Source organism: Stegodyphus dumicola, chromosome X1, assembly GCF_044657685.1.
Source record: "Stegodyphus dumicola isolate Sdum_Otavi_A_Nest chromosome X1, ASM4465768v1".
In the NCBI taxonomy this organism is placed as follows: domain Eukaryota; kingdom Metazoa; phylum Arthropoda; class Arachnida; order Araneae; family Eresidae; genus Stegodyphus; species Stegodyphus dumicola.
In genome coordinates, this window is record NC_140780.1 from 110,800,473 (window position 1) to 110,823,995 (window position 23,523).

Here is a 23,523-nt window from a genome sequence, read left to right on the forward strand (position 1 = left end):
TGGCAACCCTGAATATCAAATCTTACTTTTAGATACATTAAAGACTTTACCACTTTCAAGAATTCAGGGATAAATGAAACAGCAAACATTTATTCTAAATGTTTAAATCGTGATAAAACCAATTACAATTATAATGAAATTGATTATCGCGACCTTAAATTTATCAACTTAAAAGAAATTAAACTTCCACGAAAAAAAAACTTTATTTTCCTAGAATTAAACTCATATATTATAATTCCAATTTTTCTAAAAAAGTACTTATTAACCAGACTCTGAGAATAAAAAATAAAAAAAAATTAAATAAATAAATAAATAAATCTGCCCTACAAATGAAGACAATCAAGAAAGTCAATATCTAGAAATTATGCTGATCAAAATGCAAATTCCATTTAATTTTATTAACCTACTTCTCCAAAATTCAAATATTAGGTCATCTTAATTTAAATTTTCTTATGACAGATGTTAATTAAACTATATGTGGAAGTATTTGCTGGATGCATAGCAACTATAAATATTCCTGTAACTTTGTAAATAGTCCCTCTATCTCTGTTAATAAAAATGGCCATTTATATTCTCCATTCCTCATGTATACAAGCCTGTTTTCCTTAGAAAGTCTTCCACAAAGGCATTCCTTCGAGTGCTTTGCCATACTTAAATAAACGAATGATTCCAGTCCTATTATATGCCAAATACATGAAGACTTAACTGTTACACACCTTTTTCTATCCCCATTTTACCCATTACTCTTAGAAATGCTTTTAAACAAAAAATAATTTTTACATCTTCTACCACAATTTACCTCTATTAATTAAAAAAAATACGTACAAATTTTGATTTCTCTCCACAACTTAACCACTAATTAAAATGATTAATTTTTAGGATTTAGTTTAAAATAACCAGTTTTTGTAAAATTTAATTTTTGATAATCAAATTTAATATAACAAAATGAATTCCTGTTTTATTTCAAATTTAACACTTAATTTATAATCTCCAACATTTTCATTTTTCACCTTTACAGACTCAGTTTTACACCTCTTCTTGCTATTTATTATTTCCCTCCCATTACACTATCCACCTACCACTCGACTATTTCCTAAACAGTATTCTTAAAAAGTTATGTAGAGAATAACCATGCAGATGTAACACTTCAGTAGGCTATTTTCTTTTTAAATTTCAATTCAAATTTATTTGAATTAATTGATTCAGTTTTAAATTTTCCAAATTTACTCATATAGTCTTTAATTTTTGCAAGGTTTTTTTCATTCACACATAATTTGAAAACATGCCTGCATAGATTTTTATTAATAAATTTTTTAATTTTAGTTTATTCCTTGTTTCACTTCCTACAAAAAAGTTTTAAGCAATTTTGCTTTCTTTGATTCGAAATTTACGTAATTAAGCACATTGCTTTTTAGTCACCCAATTTTTTTGGGGGGTTGGGGGTGTTTCTTACTAGATAATTCTTCTTATGATGTTTATTTTTAGTTAGTTTTGTTTTAAAGTCACATTGGAGCAGATTACATCTTAATGATTAATTAAATTATTTAAAAAAATTAATTTGTTACACTTTAAAGGACTTTGATTTCTTTTTAATTACTTATTTGAATTATTTCAAGAACTGGCAATTATTCAGGTATAATTCACAAACAGTTCTCTGTTGAAAATTCTTTGGTTGCTCCTTGAAAGAGACCAAGGAATTTTTAAAACAATCTTGTACATTTTATTTTAATTTCACTTTTCAAACCTGATATGTGCATTTCCTGTTAAACTGTTAATTCCTTTTAAGACCTAATTTTTTATTTAATTATTATCTGCTCCAATATTTATCAGTGTGTGTGTGTGTGTGTGTGTATACAGAAAAACTGAGTTTAAGGTTGGAAGACCCTTGAAAGATGAAATCCCAGTTCAAAATGATTTAGCCGTATTTTGATTGGTTAATTAATAATTTTCTACACTTATTTCTGGCTGAAGGTTCATGTATCTGCATCATTAATGTTACTGTAAAAATCATATTACAGAAATTAATTTTGAAATGATGCAGTTTAGAGTAATTTATTAGATGCAGTTGCTACTTTTAGGCAGAAAGGGAAAATATGTAAATTAAAATAGAGATTTATGTAATTAATGCAAATTAAAGTTATAATTTTGCTTTACATAATTTTTATCACACAAATATGTAGGTAAGTATTCAAGTGTGTATATATATATACATACACAGAGAGAGATAAAAGACAAATGTGTGTACTAACTCCTTTAGCTCCTGTTCCCTTTGTTCAACCTGAAGGCGGCAATTAGCAAGTTCCATATATAAATTATTGGCTCTTTCAAGTTTTTTTTCATAATGCTCTCTAATGTCTTGAGCACGCTTGAGTTCTTCCTTTCTCCTTTTAATCAAATCTTCTTCCACATGCAATCCACAGCTAGAGTCATCATTCATCTTTTCCATATAGGACCCAATTTCTTTTTTCCATGTTGCCTGGAACATATTTAGGTAGAGTATACTTAAAATTACAGATTTCCATATAATAAGCAACTAAACAATAAAATTTGAAAAATAACTTTACAAGTAAAGTCACACTTAACACAAGTAAACATTAATCTAGTTGCCAGGTTTCTATTGTGAAGAGTTTTAATGGATGCATGGTCAGTTTTCAAAATAAACACTACCACAAAAACTATTGCATACATATATATAAAAATAAGATTACCTGAGTCTGAAAATATTCTTCTTCAGGGGTACTCAAAATTTCAACAGCAGCAATATCTAAATGCATCAAAATATGTTTGAAAGATGGCCGATTCCTCGGTTTCCCACTCCTGAAAAATTAAAAATTTAATGAGCAAAGTAATTTCAGAAATTATTTATTTATTCTGGAACACTTTTTTTAAATTAACAGATTATTTGTTGTATATGATAATGCACAAAATATTTAAGGGGTTATCAAATCAGAAATTAAGTAAAGTATTAATCAAAGGAAGTTTCAAAAAGAAAACAGCTTTTACAGAATAGAAAATTAACTCTTAAATACAGTAATAACATCACAATGCAATATAATGTAGTAGTGGTAAAAATTGTGACTACAATAATGCAGTTTAGTCCAGTTCAGAGACTGGACGAAGAAATTATTTGCACACTTGAAATTTTTATTACAACGATATGTATGCATATGCGCACAATTATCGCATATACATCTCATTTTCAAATCTTTCAGTTTTTATAATCACGTTTCACTGAATCTAGCTTGTTTTTTAATTTATAGATGGCATTAATTACATGGTCAACTTTTTTTTTTTCATTTACTATGGTGTGAAAATATTTCTTTTGAATATCGCATGTTACATTCTCTGAATATTTCACTTTAAAAAGTTTTGCCAAGTATGTTATTTATTATTAAATGAAAATGCTAGAAATTTTACTTCTATGAAGTTCAGATTTTAGTGCTAATGAAAATGTATTTAGCAAAATAGGAAGCTTTTTGGACTTTTACGTATTTTTTTATGAAGTAGTTATGTTGGAAAATGATTTAGTGATTTACAGAATGTTCTTGAGTTTTGAAAAACTGATATAAAAAAATCCTCCACGTTTTGACAAGGTTTCCATTTTATCAATATGAACATTTTTTATATTATGGAAATTCTCTGATACTCACAGCTATTTTTTATGATGTTATAAATATGGTAGTGTTGGAGATTAATTGTTGCTGAGTAACCATACTTGCAAAATGACATGCATCCATTTCCATGTAGAAAATATTGAAGTTCATGACACCAAATTAAATCTCTATATAATTCAAACTAAAGATCGATAATAAAACCGGCAGATCGACAACCTTGTTAATGGATAATTCGTTCTAGAACTGACTCAAAGAACAGTTTCACTTTACTGAACGAATGACTAGTACTCCAGCGAAAACACAGCAGCAGTTCTTTAAGCGTTTATAGAGAGCTGTTAGAAAGCATGCCAAAAAAAATAGATTTCCTCTTAATGTAAATGCTAGCATTCTTTTCTTTATTATTTACCATAATTATCCCTGACCGTCATTTTTTTATGTCTATGTATATTTTGGGTTTTCTTGTGTTCCATTCTAGTATTTAAAAAACAAAACATTAAATAAACCAATCCATCTCAGCAAAACTGGCCCCTCTATTTGCAAATGGATGGAGGTTTTTTTCCCATCTGGCAGTGTGAGGATCTGTTTAAAGTACATAGGTTATAGGAACCAGTTCCTCGGATTCTCAGCTGTTAGCGCTCTGGCGCCAGCCACAAATCTCGTTCCTTCAGAGTCATGATTTTCAGTCGTTCTGCAAAGTCTTTCTTTTCATCACTCTTGCTCTAGCTGCAAATTTGGCTTGTGGAATCTGATTCTCAGAGTTATTTTTTTCAAGGTTGCAGAATAAAATGTGGACACTACCGAATAGAAGAAACTCAAGCGATATATGATATCATTTTGTTAAATTATACTTACAAAAAGGGGGGATGCTGGTATTATTGTCAGCAGACAGTTTCCTTTTCTGCCTCCAATCTAAAAATTTACTTTTATACTGTGCTTTTTAGTAGCAACAAAATATCAACGACAATAATAAAATAATGTCATCTTTTTAAAAAATGTCATGAAAACTATCATCATCAAAGTGAGTTTAGTTTTCATTGCATTTTAAATTACAGCATTTTTTAATTCCATAATTTTATCATTGTACTACGTAGAAAGTCTTTTGCTAAGTTCTCTTAAATTACAGTCGAAAGAAATCAGTCCAGTGCGTAAGTGGTTTGGTTGAGTTTGTTCCAGAAATCTCACCTCCTTGTTCTTTTTGCTATTTCCCATTTTTGCACACTGCTCTTGACACATGCCTGTTCTGAGCACATTCATCAAGGTCATTGTTAGTGAGCAGTGAATCGTTAAAAAGAACTGATTCACTTCAGTTAGCAAACCGTTTGGATCTGATCCCTTAAAGGAGCAGTTTTGCCTATCTCTAATTCAAACATTAACCAAATTCGGAAATTTCAAGATGCATACAAAAAAAAAAAAAAAAAAAAAAAAAAAAAAAAAAACATAAAATTATATACTACTCATACTAGTACATGTGAAAGAAACACTAAAGATCTAATTATAAATTTTTTCTTTTTACTTAGCAGGTTACTGATTTCTCATATTTTGTTTAAAAATGCAGTTTCTGAAATAAAAGAAAATTTTTGCAGGCTTTTTTTTTAACTTTTTAATCTGAGAAGCGAGTAAATATTTTTTCACATGCAAAAGTTTTTCCGCTATTCTTTACTTTCATATCTATTTAACACTTGCCCTGGGGTTGTCACAGAAAAACCTATGAAGCTACTGGCTAGGATCTGTACCTAAGCAGTCTTGGCCACAGTGGTATAAAATCACCAGCTTGGCAGTCTCAGAACTCAGGGATGATCATTTCATTATGGTGAGATCTGGGAGATTGGTGTAAGTCCTAGATACGAAGGTAGCAGTAGCTCGGTGGGGCGGATATCCTGGGTAGTGTCCTTGGTGATTGATGGGCAGCTCGTATAGTACCGGTGGCAGCAATTTAACCATTCAACAGTTTCGCCTGAACACCTTTCAGGTACCACAAATCTCCCCCCCCCACACACACCAATCTGCTGATTTACCTGGCTTTTTCACTTTTTTTACTTTGCAGTGTTTCTAATAAATATCTCTAAGACTGGAGGGAATGAATTGTAAAACCAGTTCAAGGACATGTTTTACAGCTTTTCGTTTAGGCTTAAAAAGGAATGCCAGCGGAAAACACTTTAGAAAAGAAACCAGATATTTTTGTTTTGATTGTGATATTGGATTCTGCTTATCTTCATGTTTTAAAATGTATCATACCAAAGCTGACTTTTGGGGGGGGGGAAATGCAAGTATTTAAAAGATGCATGTTTTTGTTTTTTTTTCCTATCTCCTGTAAAGTTTTTTTAAAGTTTTGTGTGTTCATCAAAAAAGTCAACTTTAATTAAAAATTCATTATTTTCACTGTAGTTAAAAAAAAATTATAAATGCAATATTTGAAAAAGTTTTGACGTCTGATTTGAACTTGTGTAATCGACTTAAAATAAAAATTGTTTATAAAAACTATACTTATTTATGGTCACAATACGGCAGAAAATGAAACTGGTAAAGCAACTGGTCAAACTTCCAAGGAATATGTCACACCATACAAGTAACGCTGACAACAGGGAATGATGACCTCTTCGCTTGGCTCGAAATGTGAGGTCGGAGAATTTTAGAATATCTGTATGAACCCAGTATGGGACCTGAGTGCTTGGTAAATGAATTTGCAATTATCTCAAGTGGCTTTTGGTTAGACTACCATCCCTAGCCTAATATGTGGGTAATCAGCTGGGACTCCAGCCTGTGTAGTTGCATTTAGCTGCAGGAACACATAAACAGTCTATTATTTGTTATCTATTCAGCGTATGTCAAATTTTTCTTACTATTTTTATATTGTGTTCATTTTCATTAAATTTTTTCAATTCCACTTCTTTTTAAATATTATGTATCTGTACATGCTTTTATTCAGAATCTTTTAGTCAATAGGAACCTTCTAAAAATTCAAATTTCAAATATATATATATATAATTGAATAAGAAAATGTAAAGCAAACTGGTAATTCGACGAAAGACCTATCTGGTCTCAAACTTTTGTTCATAATGCTGCAAAAAGATTTGAAAGAATAGTAGTAGGTAGGAACATTGCAGCAACCTTGCTAAAAAGTTACCAGGAGCTGTAGCTCCACGAAATGTTGTGACATAGTACTACATAGACAAAAAGAAATTTGCCTGGTAAAGCTGGAATATATATATATATATATATATATATATATATATATAATGAATAAATACTAAGTAAAAAGCAATTGAAATCCTAATCCAATTATGTGCTGAAGGCAAGACCAAGTAGTGGTAATAATGCAAAATAAGATAAATTAACTTGAAAAATACATACAAATCACATGCCCCCCCCCCAAATAAAGCCAGAAGCACAGTGACAAACTGCATCATAGGTGTAAAAATGCAAAGACCAAAAAGAAAAAGGAAACATAAAATTTAGATCTTTCATTGCATCATCAATCGGGAGTTGGTGCAATGAAAGAAGAAAATGCAATAGCCTGTTTCTGAACCAACTAAGATAAGGTTTAGTACTTAATCTCAGAAAATTAATCTCTGTTCTTATCAGTCCAACTCCTACAGGCTGCAGCATATAGTGCAAGAAATTGGAAACTAGGATCAAAATCATAAAAAAGCTTTAAAAATTTTTTATTTTTTATTTTTTTATATTTTTATCAGACTCAGCTAAAAAATTGAACCATGTAAATACAAGCAATACCATGTAAATACCCTTTTTTTTCTTCAAAATTTTAGCTTGCAAGCAAAAAAGCTTGAAAATGTAATACAAATTATTTTCTATTTAAGCAGACAGAGTTAAAAAAAGGAACATGTAAACATATTTTTTATTTATTTTGCATTATATATTCAAAACAAAATCATCCCAAAACCATTTCTGTGCAATATGGTACTGAAAAATGAATTATATACTAAGAAGTGATATAATTAACCGTTTTTAAATCAGAAGAAATTTTGAAAACAATAGAATGAGATATAAATACATACAGAAAAGGAAAGAAAATACAATTAAAATCTGATTTAATGTTATGGGAGAGGTAGATCAAATCTCAATTGAACTCCATTTGCTAGGAATACCACTGTTTCTGATCATAAAAAATTAGTGGATGAACCATTTTGAATAAATTAATAATAATTCATCTGAAAATTCTGAATGCCTCGTCTACACATCAGCTGCCTTCCTTACATATGCAATAATACTACAAAAATACAAATTTAAATAAATTCACGTTTCCTAATACAGTGATATATACAATTTACTAATATTAAAATTCAAATTCTTCTTCATAAGCTCCACAGCCTGTTACAGGCTAAGGCTGTCTCTACATGTTTCCTCCACCTAATCCCATTTGGCACAACAGCCTTCCATCAGTTAACTCCAATTAACCTTAAATCTTGCTTGACATCATCTATCCATCTAGTGGGTGGTCTTCCTTTTCATCTTACTCCCTTAATTCTCGAAAAGGTTATTTTTTTGGTTGGAAATGCATCATCATATCTAAACACATGGCCCAGCCATCTGATACGAGATGCCTTTACGATTCTCATGATATCAGTTTCACTATAATTCCAATATTTTGCATATAGTTCCTGATTATACAGAACCCTCCAGATGCCATTTTGTTGTACCAGTCCAAAGATCTTTCTTGGGATATTCAGGTATTGCTCTGCTCTGTTAAGTATACGACATTCACTTCAATAAATGGCAACAAGCCTTATTAAAATTTTATATAAATTGAATTTAGTTTTTACATTGATTAGTTTGAATTTAAGTTATTTTTTAAAGCCGTAGTAACATCTATTAGCCATAAATATTCTATTCTTTATTTCAATTTTTATATCATTGCAACTTGTGATCAATGTGCCCAGATATTTAAATTGTTTTACGGTTTCTAAGGTATAATTAATTATCTTCAAGGGTGGATAAACTAACAGCTTTATTAGATGCAATCATAAATTTTGTTTTGTCTTCATTAATGATTAAGCCCATCTTTTCTTGTTGCATTTTCAAGTGAGACAAAAGCTTTGACCACAGCTTGTTTTGATCACCCAATGATATCAATGTCATCGGCAAAAGCCAGCAGTTGAATAGTTCTATGGAAGATGTTATTCTTATGCTTATTCCAGAAACTCTTATGGCCTTTTTTAAAGATATATTAAACAGCAGGCAAGATAGTAAGTCTCCCTGTCTTAATCTTTTCTCAGTATACAAAGCTTCTGAAAGGTATGTTGAAATTTTTATTCTATATATCACTTTTTTAAGAATCATCCTTGTAAGGCTTATCAGTTTCTTTAGGATATTAAATTCTAACATCACTTCAAATAGTTAATACTGTCATAGGCAGCTTTAAAGTTAACAAACAGGTGGTTTAAAATTCAAATTAAAACATAATAATTTACAAAATCTAGAGAAAGATCTCAAGTCATACATACTAATAAGCATTATTAACTGAAAACAAATATATTATTAAAGAAAAAAAGATTACTTAATCTTTGTTAGAACTAGAGAAATTCAAAATAGGCAAAAAGAGATGCTTAGCCTTGCCTGTTTGGCCTATTGGCATTACAAAATGACAATAATAAGTCTACTTTCTACCAAAAGGTGAATTCATAATAAGATCTGATTTTGGACAGCATTAAAGTAATGCAAGTAAGAAAAAGAAATAAAAGACAAATGTTAGCAATGAATAAAATTTTCACACTATGGGCTTATCATGACAACTTAGAATATAGTAGACCCTCAGTTAATAAAGGTAAAGTTGAGAAAAATTGCACATTGATTCCAGCTTTTCTAAGCTGAATGTTAAGGAAGTAAACTGGAATTTAATTTTCTTGTAAAATTTTAATAAGAAGAAAAATATTTCACTGCTGATGTTAAATTTCTGTACATACTTCTTAGATTCTGATAAATTTGATTAATAATTTATTTGCAATGACTTTTTTAGAGATGTTAGTATTCCAATTTTAAATTTAACTGTTGAAAAATTGAATTTTCTTTTATCAAAAAGATTTACTTCTTTTAGATTACAAATACTTAGATTCAGGTAATCTACAATTAAATGATACTTATTTGTCTTGTTTAGTTTTAAACAGTTGGGGTAGATGTTGCTTGTTCAAGATTATTATTGTTGAATGTAATTATTTCTTTCATGTCTTTGTAAAGTTGGTTTGGAATTTGTTACTTTTTAGTCTCTATATAAAGATATATAGAGAAAGATTAGATAGATAAAATACATAACAAAATATATAACCCTACATATATTAACTGAAGAAACAGTTCCATATAATAAATGCTATTTTTCAGCAATATTTCAAGTTAAATTAACTCTAAATTACGGAACCTTGCAAAATTTGCAAGTCTACTTGGTGATATTTCATGACTACCACTGCTAGCAAACAAATGATACAATATTTTTAGAAAAAATGTGTTACTAATTATTTGAATAATCATTCACATTAATGAATGTCTAATGAACAATAATTTTTTTCAATGAACCATAAAATTTGACACTTGAGCAACTAAGTAATTTTTGCCTGACCTTTGTTATTTTCGGATTAAATTTATCCTTACATTTTCAAACTTTACGATTACTTTTAACTTAACTTTCTTACTTAAAGCTAATACTTTGAATAACTTCACAAAAAAATATACTTATTTACTTAATATGAAATATCCAGCCAATCATATCAAGCAAATAAGCATAATAATTATACATTACTTAGTTAACATGAAAAAACATGTTGAAGAACACTTTTTACTTACCAGCACTGTTTCAGGAGAAGTTTAAATCCATCAGGACAAGTGGATGGAACAGGCAAATGTAGACTGTTACTTCCAACACCCCACATAACAGCTAAGGAATCAACTCCTTTGTATGGAGTTTCACATGTAAGTAATTCCCATAAAACAACACCAAAAGACCTATAATTAGAGAAAGCATTACTTAAGCTAGCAATCAATTACACTGCAAGATATTCACACATTCACATCAACTTTACCACTATAGAGGAGATTTTCAATGGTACTTATAAAATATTTCTAATTTCCACGTTAGTGTTGCTTTGTCATTTTCAAAACTTTTTTAGAGAGAGACGAATTTTGCAAGCTACTTTTTTAAAAATAGATTGCTTACAGTACATGCTGAGGCAGGAAAGCAATGGATAAAGAAAAATGAACAAAATATAAGAACCTCCAATATTAAGTTGAGTGCCTAGTAAAAGCCTTGGATGTCCTGACTTTGACTGAAAAGTATCGCCTGTCTCACTTCATTTTTAAGAAAGTAACTTCTTCAGTTTCCCATTAATGGCAAGCTAACCAGGGTTTGAACCCAGCCTGAACCAGCTATTCACTTGAAAGTAAAAGGATGTAAAAGGACTTACTTAACAGAAAAACCTTGCATAATAAAGACAAATAAAGCAAGTATTCATTTTAAAGCTTAAGGTAATCTTTCTGCCCATCTTAATTATGCTTAACAGGAGAATAAAATTCCTTGATTTTTTTCAGGTGTGTTTTAAGAAAATTCCACTCTATCCACGTAGTGTGCTGAAAGGTAAATTAATTATGGTATCCCTTGAAAGCACAAAAAACTGTCAATTACACAAGACATATATATAATCCCCAAAAACATGACTATAACAGGAGTTGTTTTCTCCACTCAAGGTTGAGATTAGAATCTGCCCAATCTGGATTAAAAAATTTCTTTCATTTGCAGACATTTTGAAGCTAAACGAAATAAAGATCTACTTAAGGATATTTTAAAATAAATTGAGGTATTTTATTAATTGAATTAGTTTCAGGAGTATACCACAGAAACTTCCCTGAGATTTGAAACTATTATTAACTAATAATAAATAAACTTAAAAGGAAGAAGCCAGATTAAGTGATATAAAATAAAGTTAATTACTTAAAGATTAAAAATTTAAATACAATAATCAGTGATATTTTGACGAATATAGTTATATTAAATGGTTAGCCTAGATGACAGACTACTATTTTTTTTTTAAATTTTACTGCAAATAAGGCAATTATTAAAAAGAAAATAAAAGGTTTAAAAGATTTTGTGGTAAAATCCTACTACATGGTACGGCTTTGGCATGATTTTGAAAATTATCACCAATGCCAAAATGCCATTTACTGTTCATCTTAATGTCGCCAAATCCCACATGTACCGTATATTTGGATTAAGCCGATTTTGCTGTTGTAGTTTATATGAAAATGGAAAAGGCTTTTTTTTTTTGTGTGTGTGTGTGCAACATGCAATGCACATGCGAGTCTCTTGATTCTCAAGGTTACTGGAAATTAAAAAGTTGCCAGAAACTTGCCTTGCCTTTCTAAATGACAATCTAATAGGTGCTGCGAAAACTGGCCATACGTCAGGTCTCCGAGTGACGCTTACAAAACACATAATTTGCCAAGAAAGTTTTCAAAGCGCTATTTTAAATTCACCTGCTGAGAAAGAAATAGATTTAACGCTTTGAAAAACAAAGTCTTCACTAACCTTATACCTGCTTAAAATATTGAACCACCCGAAATGCTTTTCGAGGCTCACAGCAATTTTTTCCCCTTCCCATCTATTAACGCACACAGAAGTATGAAGATTTCAAATGACATGTTTTCTGCTTCTTAACAAATAAAGATAAGAAGCTACAAAATTGTTTTAGGATGAGCTGTCCACAATAAACTGATACAATGCCTTTGGGGAACTGCACATCTTAGGGGAAGGGAAGAAAACAAGATTGCAATCCGGGCCATTTCAGGCATTTGTGGTTTTCTGACTAAAAGCCATCTCGGGCACTTTGGTCTTCAAAGAGTTAAATAAAACTATTTAAGTAACAACTAATGCTGCTCCAAATATGGTGGGTAAAAGTAATGGTTTTACAAGTTTTTCCAAACGCACACTGGACATTCAATACTTGAATTTCACTGCATCATGCATCAACAAGCCTTGTATGCAATGTATAATTTTGCCTCTCTGGTTAATATAATGGCCATAGTCACAAAAATATGGAACCTCACATAATCAAAGGCTCTAAAGAAACAAAAGTTTGACACTTTCTTAGATGAAGTCAATTTAATGTACAATGACTTACTGATGTACAGCAATGTTTGCTGGTTGAGCCATGGTAACATACTTCAAAGATTTGTTGATTACTTGGAAGAAATCAGTCTGTTTTTACAAAAATGAGGGCAAAACTGAACAACATTCAGAATTAACATTAAATTGATGACTTTCATGAATATTTCAAATGCTTGTGCATTTCAATTTAAATGCAAAGCTTCAAGGCACAAAGAAAACAGTTATCGCTATGACAGATCTCATTCGCATTTTAAGGCTAAATTGCAAAGCTTTAACCAGCCCTTTGGGATTTACACATACACATACACACATACACACACATGCACAAAAAAAAAAAAAAAAAAAAAAAAAAAAAAAAAAAAAACCAGACCAAGCAAAAGTCATACAGCTTTTTATGACTTCCCCACTTGATAAACTTAATTTGTCTAAGTTTGGTTGAAAATTGAAATGCAGCTAACTGTTTCCAGTTTAATTCAAAAAATATTCAAAAATTTATCAAAACAAGGGGAAAAGTGGAATTAATTGAATTAAAAAAACTACCAGAGAACAGGATCAAACATGAAAATACTAAAATTATGGAAACACAGAATTCAATTCCTGAATCAACTATCTGAAGTTGCTATTTTGAAAATATTTTCATCTACCTATGCATGTCAGTCATTATTTTCAAAAATAAATAAAACTAATTTTTCTTTATTAAATAAACATAAAAACTGTTAATGTTTTGACTGTTTTGTCAGATAGCAATTTGAAAAATATTTACAACTACCTATGCCTGTGAGCTATTATTTTCAGAAATAAATAATATTAAAGATTTGCTTAGAAATTGTTTTTCAGATAACTGCAGATTGAATTCTGCTGAAAGTAACAACTGCGTATACATTTTCTGGCATCTAATTTGCAATAGAAGAAAGCAAACAAATTTTTTCTTTATTATATAAACATAAAACTGTTAATGTTTTGACTGCTGGATAAATGTCTGTTTCTTGTTGAAAATAAGGAGTATTAATGTAGAAATATTTGGTTTTATTTTTTCCTCCCTAATCACTAAGTTAACATTGTATGTGTAGCCGAATTAAAAAAAAAAAACATTTAAAAAAGATTTTGGTGCTTCCATACAATACATTCACAGTATGTTTTTTTCTTACAATCTTGGTTTAGCCGCACCATATATTCCATGACAAAATCAGGAATGGCGATTTTTGTGTTGTGCCTTATCCTTGATGCCTAACACTTACTAATTTTTCTTAATGATTATCCAGCTCTGATTACGTAGGCACGTCATGGCTACATTAAATATTTCTTTCAAAAAATTGGCAAGATGTATAAAGGTTTGCCCTGCCAGTTATAGGAACTTTTAAGCTAAATAACATTTACCAAGTGGCAGCATTGTTAGTATCAGTTCTAGGGTTCTAGGGTTAGTTGCTAGTTCAGAAACTAGAAAATAAAGCCAGCATCTTCACTACAAACTAAAATTACCACTGGCACTTAACCTGATAAGAGCATCTAATCAATATATTATTACAATGTCATTATATATTTTAGGAATAAAATATCAAACTCTTCATACCAAATGTCCACTTTTTCAGAGCAGACCTCATTCCGGATGACCTCTGGAGCCATCCAAGCAACTGTTCCAGCAAATGACATTTTCATACTTTTTTCATTCCACTGTCTGCTTGTTCCAAAATCAGAAATTTTTAAGACATCATTGTAGCCAATTAATATGCTGGAAGGGAGAGATGAAAAACATTACAATTTTTAAAAGCTGTCTCATAAAAGTATACTAAATGACAGTAAAAAGGATAGTTGTAAAAAAAAAAAGGTTCACTTTTTATTTTTATATACAGTATAAAGTCCAAAATCTGGAAGTCTAATATCCGATATGATCTAAAATTCGGACCTTAAAGCCTCCAACAAAAAATTGTTTTTATGTTTTACTCTTGTGCATTTGATTCCCCCCCCCGTAAGAAAATATGTGGAGAATCCCGATTCTTAATTTCATTTCAGTACTAAATAAAATTCCTCATTATTGAAGAAACAAATTTTTAGCATAAATTTGTGTGATCAATAATTTGACTCCATATCTGCCTGGCGTACATCTCAAACCGAAACATTCTACATAGAAACTTGTTGATTTTACAACTACTAATATTTTGTATCCCTGATGGCAACCTGGTGAATCATTATTTTTTATATTTTGCTTTCATCACTGTATGTTTATCAACACATGGCAACTTGAGTAATGACTCATGCAGTGATGCATAAATTTTTTTTTATATTAGTTAGTTGAATAACTAAGCGTACAGAAACCTTTTATGTTGACACTACACTTGGTGTTGATTACAGATCAAAGTTGAAGAGGAAAAATTTAACAAAAATTTCATTCCATATTCTAAAAATATATTTTGTTCATGATGCTCATAGGGCAAAAGATTACATTTAGTGCTATTTGAGTTAAGAATAAGGAATTATTTATTCACATAAACCCATAACCGGCAACAGAGCTCGTATGGCTGCACTGTGCATCATAATTTATGAAAAACAAAAATTTTGGAATTTAATGAACACCGAGTAACAAAATTAAGGAATGATAAAATTTTGAGAATTTAGGGAAAGCACTGGGACCCAAGATTAACAATTTTAGCATGCGCAAATGCTGCAGAATACACAAGTGTAAACTTTTCGTAATCAGGAAAAATACATGAGCTCGAGTATTTAACGGAGTAAAGATTTTCCCACTGTATATCATGCAAATAAAACAGCACAGATGACACATGTTTTAATGTATGATTGATTTGAAAATCATTTCATACCCGAGGCTTGGTGAAATTTGAATTTGGTTGGTTTACCTGATGATGCAAAAATTGCCCTGATTGTAGATCGGCTCATTTTTCACTTTACAGTTTTAAGGGCAGATACTGTATCCGTGTTATTCTTTGCTCCACACTGTACATCCATCATTCAGCCTACGAATATCGTAACAGTGCGCACATTGAAATGCAAATATAAAGTAGCATTTTTAAAATGCATGTTAAATTTCTTGAATTATGGGAAGACTGTTCAAGAATTTAAAAAATATTTTAGCATAAAATCTGCTGCGTGTAACATCACAAGATTGGTGAATGTGCCTCCAGATACTTTAAAAATTGCTTGGCAAAATTTATGGCCAGCTACCCTATTTTCATGGTGACGATGAATATTATAGCCACGAATTTGAAGACTTTCAAATATCACAAACCACAGGTGAAATTTTCGAATTAATGGATTTTGTAAAGAAATGTGGAGAAGTAGTAATAAATGAAAATGATATAACGGAAGTTTTTCATTGCGATAACAATGCTCCAATCAATTAACGGACGGCGTAATCTTTAGTATGGTTCTAGATTCAGAAAATACTGCTACCGATAGTGAAGTAAGTAAACACAGGTTATTGAAAACGAAAAAATTTCGATTGACAAGTTAGTTGGAATTCTCGACACAGTAACTACAGGACTTGATCAGTGGAACTTTATAACTGAACAAGAAATTATGTCTGTCTATAGAAATGAAGAGAAAGTATAAGCATAAAAAATTTGCATTCAAAGAAATGTTGAATAAAGTAAACAAATAAATATTAAGCTTCTCTTTTTGTAAATTTTTTTACCCTTTAGATCATATATGCTTCATCATTTCATAAATCACGATTTCATATTATTAATTTTATAATTTCTACAAGCCATCTTACTAGATTTAAACTGATGATCCAATATCCCGGAAAAATCCCAAATTCGGAATTGCCAAAGTCCCAATGAGTCCGGATCTTGGACTTTGTACTGTACAATGTATGCTTTTATTATTCGTATCATTAATGTATAGATGTTTAAAATATTTCTTCAGAAGTTGTACTTTCTGAAATAAAACCGTATGGGTTAATCTTTGGATTATGGTAACTTGGCGATTTTTCGGCGACCAATCCTGCTACAGCAACCTGCTAGTTTTTTTTTGGACGCCATTTTGTTTTCACGAAGGCCTTTTTTTTTTTTTAACTCAACATTTTTTCCCAACAATCTGCTAGCCCAATTACGCTTATGCTAGAACTTTTATGTAACAAAAGAGCTTAATCATGATGAAGATTAGGTGCGAAATGGGGAGAAAGTGCAGAATCGCCACTGCTTGCCGCGTTTTTAAGAACTGCACGTACACGGTATCCATGTACACGTTGACCTATTTTCACTTAAAAAAAAAAAAAAAAAACAGAATTGCACAAAAATGACATTGCGCACACTCTTGACTTTATCCATGTACACTGCTAAAGTCCTAGCTAGTATTCTTTATTGCCTTACCAAAATGTCGCCAAACTACCTGTTACCATATTCCAGAGATTAGCCACCGTATGCTTAACTAATAAGGAATATATCAGAAATCATACGATATGGTACTTAAAGAAATTTCTAAAGAAAGGATGATATCTTCATAAAAGATTGTGATAGATAGTATTTCTAAAGCCATGGAGTTTAAAAAGGAGGAAGGCAATACCTTGCTAAATTTTGGCAATGGCTTGTAGCAATGAAAAAGGAAAGGTTAAGCCTCTTAACTTCGTATAATGTAAATCAAGATAAATTTAAATTTCTTGTTACTGAGAAGGCTAAAATATGGATTCTTAAACTAATCTGCTCAGTGATATACCAACTGGGATGCTTTATGAAATATATGGACAGTTAAACATATGACACATGAAAACAAAAATATTCTTTTGATTGGCAACAAATACACCATTAACCTACTGTTTTATACTTTAGTATAGTAAATTAGTTATTTATATTAAATGTTTACAATCTGTTGAACACAGCATAATTCCCAAAATCTCACCGTTATTTTAACGATGACGAAACGCACCTTAAAGTTCCTCATGCAAAACCACGAGATACTGCTTTGTTCTGCTTATACAGAAATGAACAGAGCAAAGGCTAAATCGCTCAGCAAATAAACCACTCATTTCTAAAGGGAAAACTAACTCAAACCTTTTACCAATGTCAAAGTGTATACTCTTTCCTAAACAGATGTTTACACTTTGAGGACCAATGCGCAGAGAACAAAGTGCAGCCAGGGGACCAGATCCCCTGAAATGGAACATCACCACCGACCCACTCATTTTCAGCAGTTAAGCTTACTTTTATAAAAAAATTCATATAAAATTAGCATTTCAATATACTGACCTTAATTTTTGAATGTACGTACTCAATATATTAAGTTTTAGTATGTATTAATATAAAGAATATCACATTATTAGGAATAAATGAAACATGAAATATTAAATATATAACTATACGCATGAAAACAAATACTATACACAAGAAAACAAAATTACAAATATGAATTTTTTAAAAAATTAAGCAGTAATTATCTGTAGGTTAAGTTTTAAAATAAATATAAAAAAGGACAACAGGTCTGAATTTTTCCATCATGGAAGTTCGGCGACATTACACCTGCTATATAGTCAGCTAGATGTATTTTCCCATATTCTCCTAAAAAAAATAAACGAAAACACTGAGCTGGACATCCCCCCATTCTAATGATAAAAAACGCAAAGAAAATAAATGAAGACAACAACAACAACAAAAACCTCCTAATGAAATAAACACGCAGGTGCCCCTTCAACTTAAAGAGCTGTGATTCCCACTGCATTTACAACAATAAATCTACCAAAACCAGAAGCAAAGAACAGAAGCTGATGCTCATACAATGAAGGTCAAAAGCCACGACTTAACCGATGTGCGAACATTACCATTTTAGCACAATCTACTGGCATTTAAAAATTAAAAAAAAAAAAAAAAAAAAAAAAGAGTTCCATTTTGAAGTTACGTATACGCGACGTTGGGTTGAAGATACTGATCAGAGCTCTTTATATATAAGAGATGCTGCGCTGGTAAGAGTGGAATCGTTGCATCATACCTACGCGAAATTGGTTCTGAAAGGGTTGAGAGACAAACAAGCTAGAAAAATTGGTCTTCTTGAAATATGATTTTGAAAAACCTTCAATACATTGCCAAAACCCAGCCTGTATTTCTAGTTAATTCCAAATACTACACAATAATAAAACATTTGGACATATATACAATAAGAGTCTGCATTTCGAAAATCATACAGAAATTAACTAGAAATAAACAAAATTAAACATGGTAAGAACAAAATAAATAATAAAAACTAACTATACAAAATAGATATAATCACTGAATATAAATATTTACACATATCACAACAATATTTACTTATCAGATTTCAGATCTCTATGGATTATTTTATGAGTATGCAAATAGTTCATTCCACTAGCCACTTGCTTCGACCATTCCATTACTTTCTTTGGAGGAATTTCAGTACCCCGACGAAGCAATCCATGCAGTGTTCCTGATGGGCAATACTCCATGATAATACAAAAACATGGAGGTTGCACACAAACACCCCTGTAAAATATATGCAGTTCTTTAAACATATTTTATCGAAAAATACCTAAAAATAATATGGGAAAAATTTGAGATCTTTAGTAAAAAAAAAAACTATTATAGGACAAATCAACACAAAATTCTATAAAAATTTCCTTTAATTAGTCAACAATTAATGAACAGTTAGCTACTAACGCTATATATCTGAAGGGAAAATACTCCAAATACTGGAGAAAGGTTAACAAATTCAAGAGAAAATCCTATTTTCAGGACGATAACTGAAAATAATATTTAAGTATATTTCATAAAAATTATGGTACTCTAATACATATATTCAGACAACTACATAATGAAGCAGCAAATAGTGAAATTAATATAACTTTGGAATGCATTCATATACATACAGTGGTGGCCAAAATTGTGGACACTTTTGGAAATTTTTATGTTTTTGAAATTTGTATGCTTATAGAAAATGTTACATTTCGCAAAATGCAAACTTGTATATATCATTTTAAAGAGAATTTATTACTGAATTCAATACAAAACACAAAATTCAATTATTTGCAATACAAAAAAGTTATATGTACTTTAATATAAATAAAAAACAGTTATGAAGTGGTTTGTAATGTCTAGCTTTCCTGGCCAATCACTGTTCTTGTTCTGAGAACCAATCAAATGAATTGCCAGTAGAAACTGACATCATGTTTACACTTGAAACAATTCATTATTTTGCTTTGTTCTGTAGGAGGACCTGTTTCTTATGCACTGCAATTACAAGTAGGAATTTTTGTAAAAATTTTTAATATTTAGTCAAGAAGCAATGACATCAAATAAAAGAGTAGATTGGACACCTAGAAAGAGATGTAATATTATTGTGTTACAAGAAAGTGGTCTTTCCTATGCTGAAATTGCAAGACAGGTAGGTGGTTCAGTGACTACATCTAGAGCCCAAAAGTTTTGTTTACGATATCAGGAGACAAATTCAATAAAAAACAAGGAAGGAAAAGGCCGTAAAAGGTGCACCATATCTATTGATGACAGAAGATAAAAAAGACTATGTCTCCAAGATAGAAGAATGTCATCAGCGGCCATCAGAAGTGATCTGAATGATGCTGGTGTTTCCGTCAGTTCATGAACAATCAGGAGAAGATTAACAGATGTTGGACTGAGAGGTAGAATTCCACGAAAAAAGCCTTATCTTAATTTTCAGCAATGAAAAGAAAAAAAAAAAAAAAAAAAAGACTACAGTGGGCAAAGGAACACATTAACTGGACAGATGATCAGTGGTCACAAGTTATAAGGAGTGATGAAACTAAGATATCGTTATTCGGTAGTGATGGGAGAAAACATGCAAGACGTAGAATAGGAGAAGAGCTACATCCTGAATGTATTCAAGCAACTGTGAAGAACCCAGTTAGTGTTATGATTTGGTCATGCATGTCAGCAGACGGTATTGGTCGCCTTCATGTCATCGATGGGACACTGATTGCCAGAAAATACATTGACACTATTCTAGAACCAAAACTTCTTGCCACACGGCCAAAATAACGAAAGAGTGGTTTCATACAAAGAGCATTAAATTGTTGTCATGGCCAGGAAACAGTCCTGACCTCAATCCTATCGAAAATTTGTGGCACCATTTCAAAACTCTTGTCCGAATGAGGCACCCATCAAATAAAAGAGAACTAATTGAGGCTATAATTGTTTCCTGGCATCATGTAATAATGAAAGAAGAGCTTAAAACTCTTGTCAGCTCAATGAAACATCGATGTGAAGCTGTAATAAAAAAATAAAGGGTACCCAACTAAGTACTGATAACTCACTGCAATCATCATTATCTAATGTATATCGATAACTATTATCATTTAACTTTTTTGTATTGCAAATAATTGAATTTTGTGTTTTGTATTGAATTCAGTAATAAATTCTTTTTAAAATGATATATACAAGTTTGCATTTTGTGAAACGTAACGTTTTCTATAAGCATACAAAGTTCAAAAACATAAAAATTTCCAAAAGTGTCCGCAATTTTGGCCACCACTGTATATAGTATATTCCAATACAGCGACAAAGCTGAAAATGAGGAATTTTCATTTGACAATGAAGAAGAAACAACACTTAAAAAGCAAACTCGGAAAGATGAAAATATAAAGCTAAAAAAGTTGAAAAATTTCTGAAATTTTTTTAGTCATGTGACAAATCTATTATTTACACAGGTAAATTTTTTTCAATGGCAAAGTGGTCATCTGTTCCTAAATCAAGAAACACAAGGACGGCATCTTGCAATATTATTCAAATTATTAAAGGACCAAAGGACTGGATCCATAAAGGAACCCTATTGGATCAAATGTTCAGCAATATAGAAGAAAAACTCACTGATGGTCTCATGTTTCTTGGCATGATAAATATCAGTTCAGAGAATACACATGTTACACTCACTACCTGACATCGAAAATGTGACACTAAAGAGTGATCCGAAAATTATGCAAATTTCTGGGCAGACGCACGTCACCGAGTTATGTGAATGATGTTAAATGTGCAGGTCTCCAGTGCACAATGAAGAAGATATAAGGGAAGGAAGCTGCAGAATGTTCAATTTTCCTGCTATTATGTCTGCTAGGGAAATCCCTGCAGAAAATTTGTTCTTGTCTCAGGAGACACATGTAACAGCACAGAAATACCATGCCATCGTCAACGAAGGCAGTGCCAGCAGACAGACAATTTTACAAGAGGCATGGTGATCGGAATGAGAAGGGCACGTTGGTCAATGGACGAATCACAGCTGATATATACTTGGACACGTCCACAGTGCATCGGCTGAGGTGATGATAATTGGAACAAGGAAATGTGGCATGTTCAAAGGGTACCGGTGCAGCCAGAGTGACATCAGCACTCGTGGATCTACACATCCGCCGACAAAACAGTAGCACACCCATAAGTCACTTCTACCTCCATGCCAGCATGTTTAAGATACCCTGGATGTCCCCATTTCGACCAGAATCATTTGCCATTCATCGGTGGCTAGCAGCCAGCACTCATGGTGTCCATTAAGAAGACTGCAACTGACCCCACATCACAGACAGCAACATATGCAATGGTGCCGGTTTCCGGCATGTGGAAGATGGAATGGCAGAGGGTTGTGCTCTCGGATGAGTCACACTTCCGTTTCTCCAATGATAGTCGCCAAGCTCGGGTGTGGCGTCGATGTAGAGACAGGTCCAATCCAATAGCAAGAGTGAAAAGCTCTACAGTGTGAAAATGTGGCATTATGGTTTGTGGCAGAACTGCATACAATTTCAGGTCACCTCTAGTTTGTATTCAGAGTATTATAATGGCCCAGAGATACATGGATGTGCAACAGCCAGTAACACACCCTACTTTCAGGGAGTGCCTACTGCCCATTATCAGCGGGATAATGCCCTACCACATGCTGCTCGCATTAGCCAATATTCACTGCAAGGTGTACGGTACAGATGCTTCCCTGGCCGCTGTTCTCTCCTGATCATTCACCAATCAAACACATTTAATGGAGAGTCATTCCTCAGGACACCATCCGTACTCTCATTAACTCTGTACCTAGACGTGTTGCTTCATGTATTGCTGTCCAATGTGGTCTACTGCCTACTGAGACAATGCAGTTCTCGCTCTGTATTATGCATATCATTTCAAAATAGATAGCGCTTATTGTTCTTTGCTGTCTCTCTCTGCTTACAGAGTTTCATCACTTTCTGGCAACTCCTTGGTGTTACATTTTCAATGTCGGGTAGTGTATATAAATATATAATAAAGCTCAAAATCCAAAAAGGCAATATTGAGATAAAGTTTGCAATAAACCTAACTGAAGACACTCTTGCTCTGTGAATGAAAAAGTGTCCCAAAGTACTAACTTTGCCCTGATCAACAAGAACAGTTATAAAGTAGCTGCTGAAATTAGATTTGAACATTCAACATCACCAACAATCTGACAGTAAAAAATGAAACATATATACATTTTGCTGTATAGTTTGCAGAGAATGATGTGCTGCTTTTGTCAAACATTTTCCAGAGTAATGTGAGAACATCATGCTAATATGTGTAAGGACTACTTTGAGAATAAATAAATGACACTTTCTTGATTACTTGAACTTTGAGAGTCATGAAACCATCTGTAGATCATATACTTTTACTTTAGTTAGCTTTTAAAATAAGTTTTAAACACGCTTAGGCACACTTCAACTCACAACCATTAGCATAAGTTTTTCAAAGGGTAGCATTTCTAGGGTTAACATTAGGCCAAATTTAAGCATTGCTTTGAGAAATTTGCTAAACCTGCTCATAACTGTTGCTAGAGGTGAAAGATGATTATCAAAGCTAAAAATAATAAAAAAATTGCTTAAGAACC

General features: G+C 31.7%; 1 protein-coding gene across 1 annotated transcript in view; it reads right to left on the reverse strand.

Moving 5' to 3' along the window:
- The window catches only part of LOC118193108 (uncharacterized), a 159,334-nt gene that overhangs the window by 59,642 nt on the left and 76,169 nt on the right, over window positions 1–23,523 (reverse strand). The window contains exons 5-9 of the mRNA XM_085808527.1: window positions 18,972–19,163; window positions 14,291–14,449; window positions 10,407–10,565; window positions 2,709–2,817; window positions 2,250–2,476 (exon numbers count right to left, since the gene is read on the reverse strand). Of these exons, the coding sequence (XP_085664653.1) occupies window positions 2,250–2,476; window positions 2,709–2,817; window positions 10,407–10,565; window positions 14,291–14,449; window positions 18,972–19,163 (846 nt within the window). The remainder of the gene's footprint in view (window positions 1–2,249; window positions 2,477–2,708; window positions 2,818–10,406; window positions 10,566–14,290; window positions 14,450–18,971; window positions 19,164–23,523) is intronic.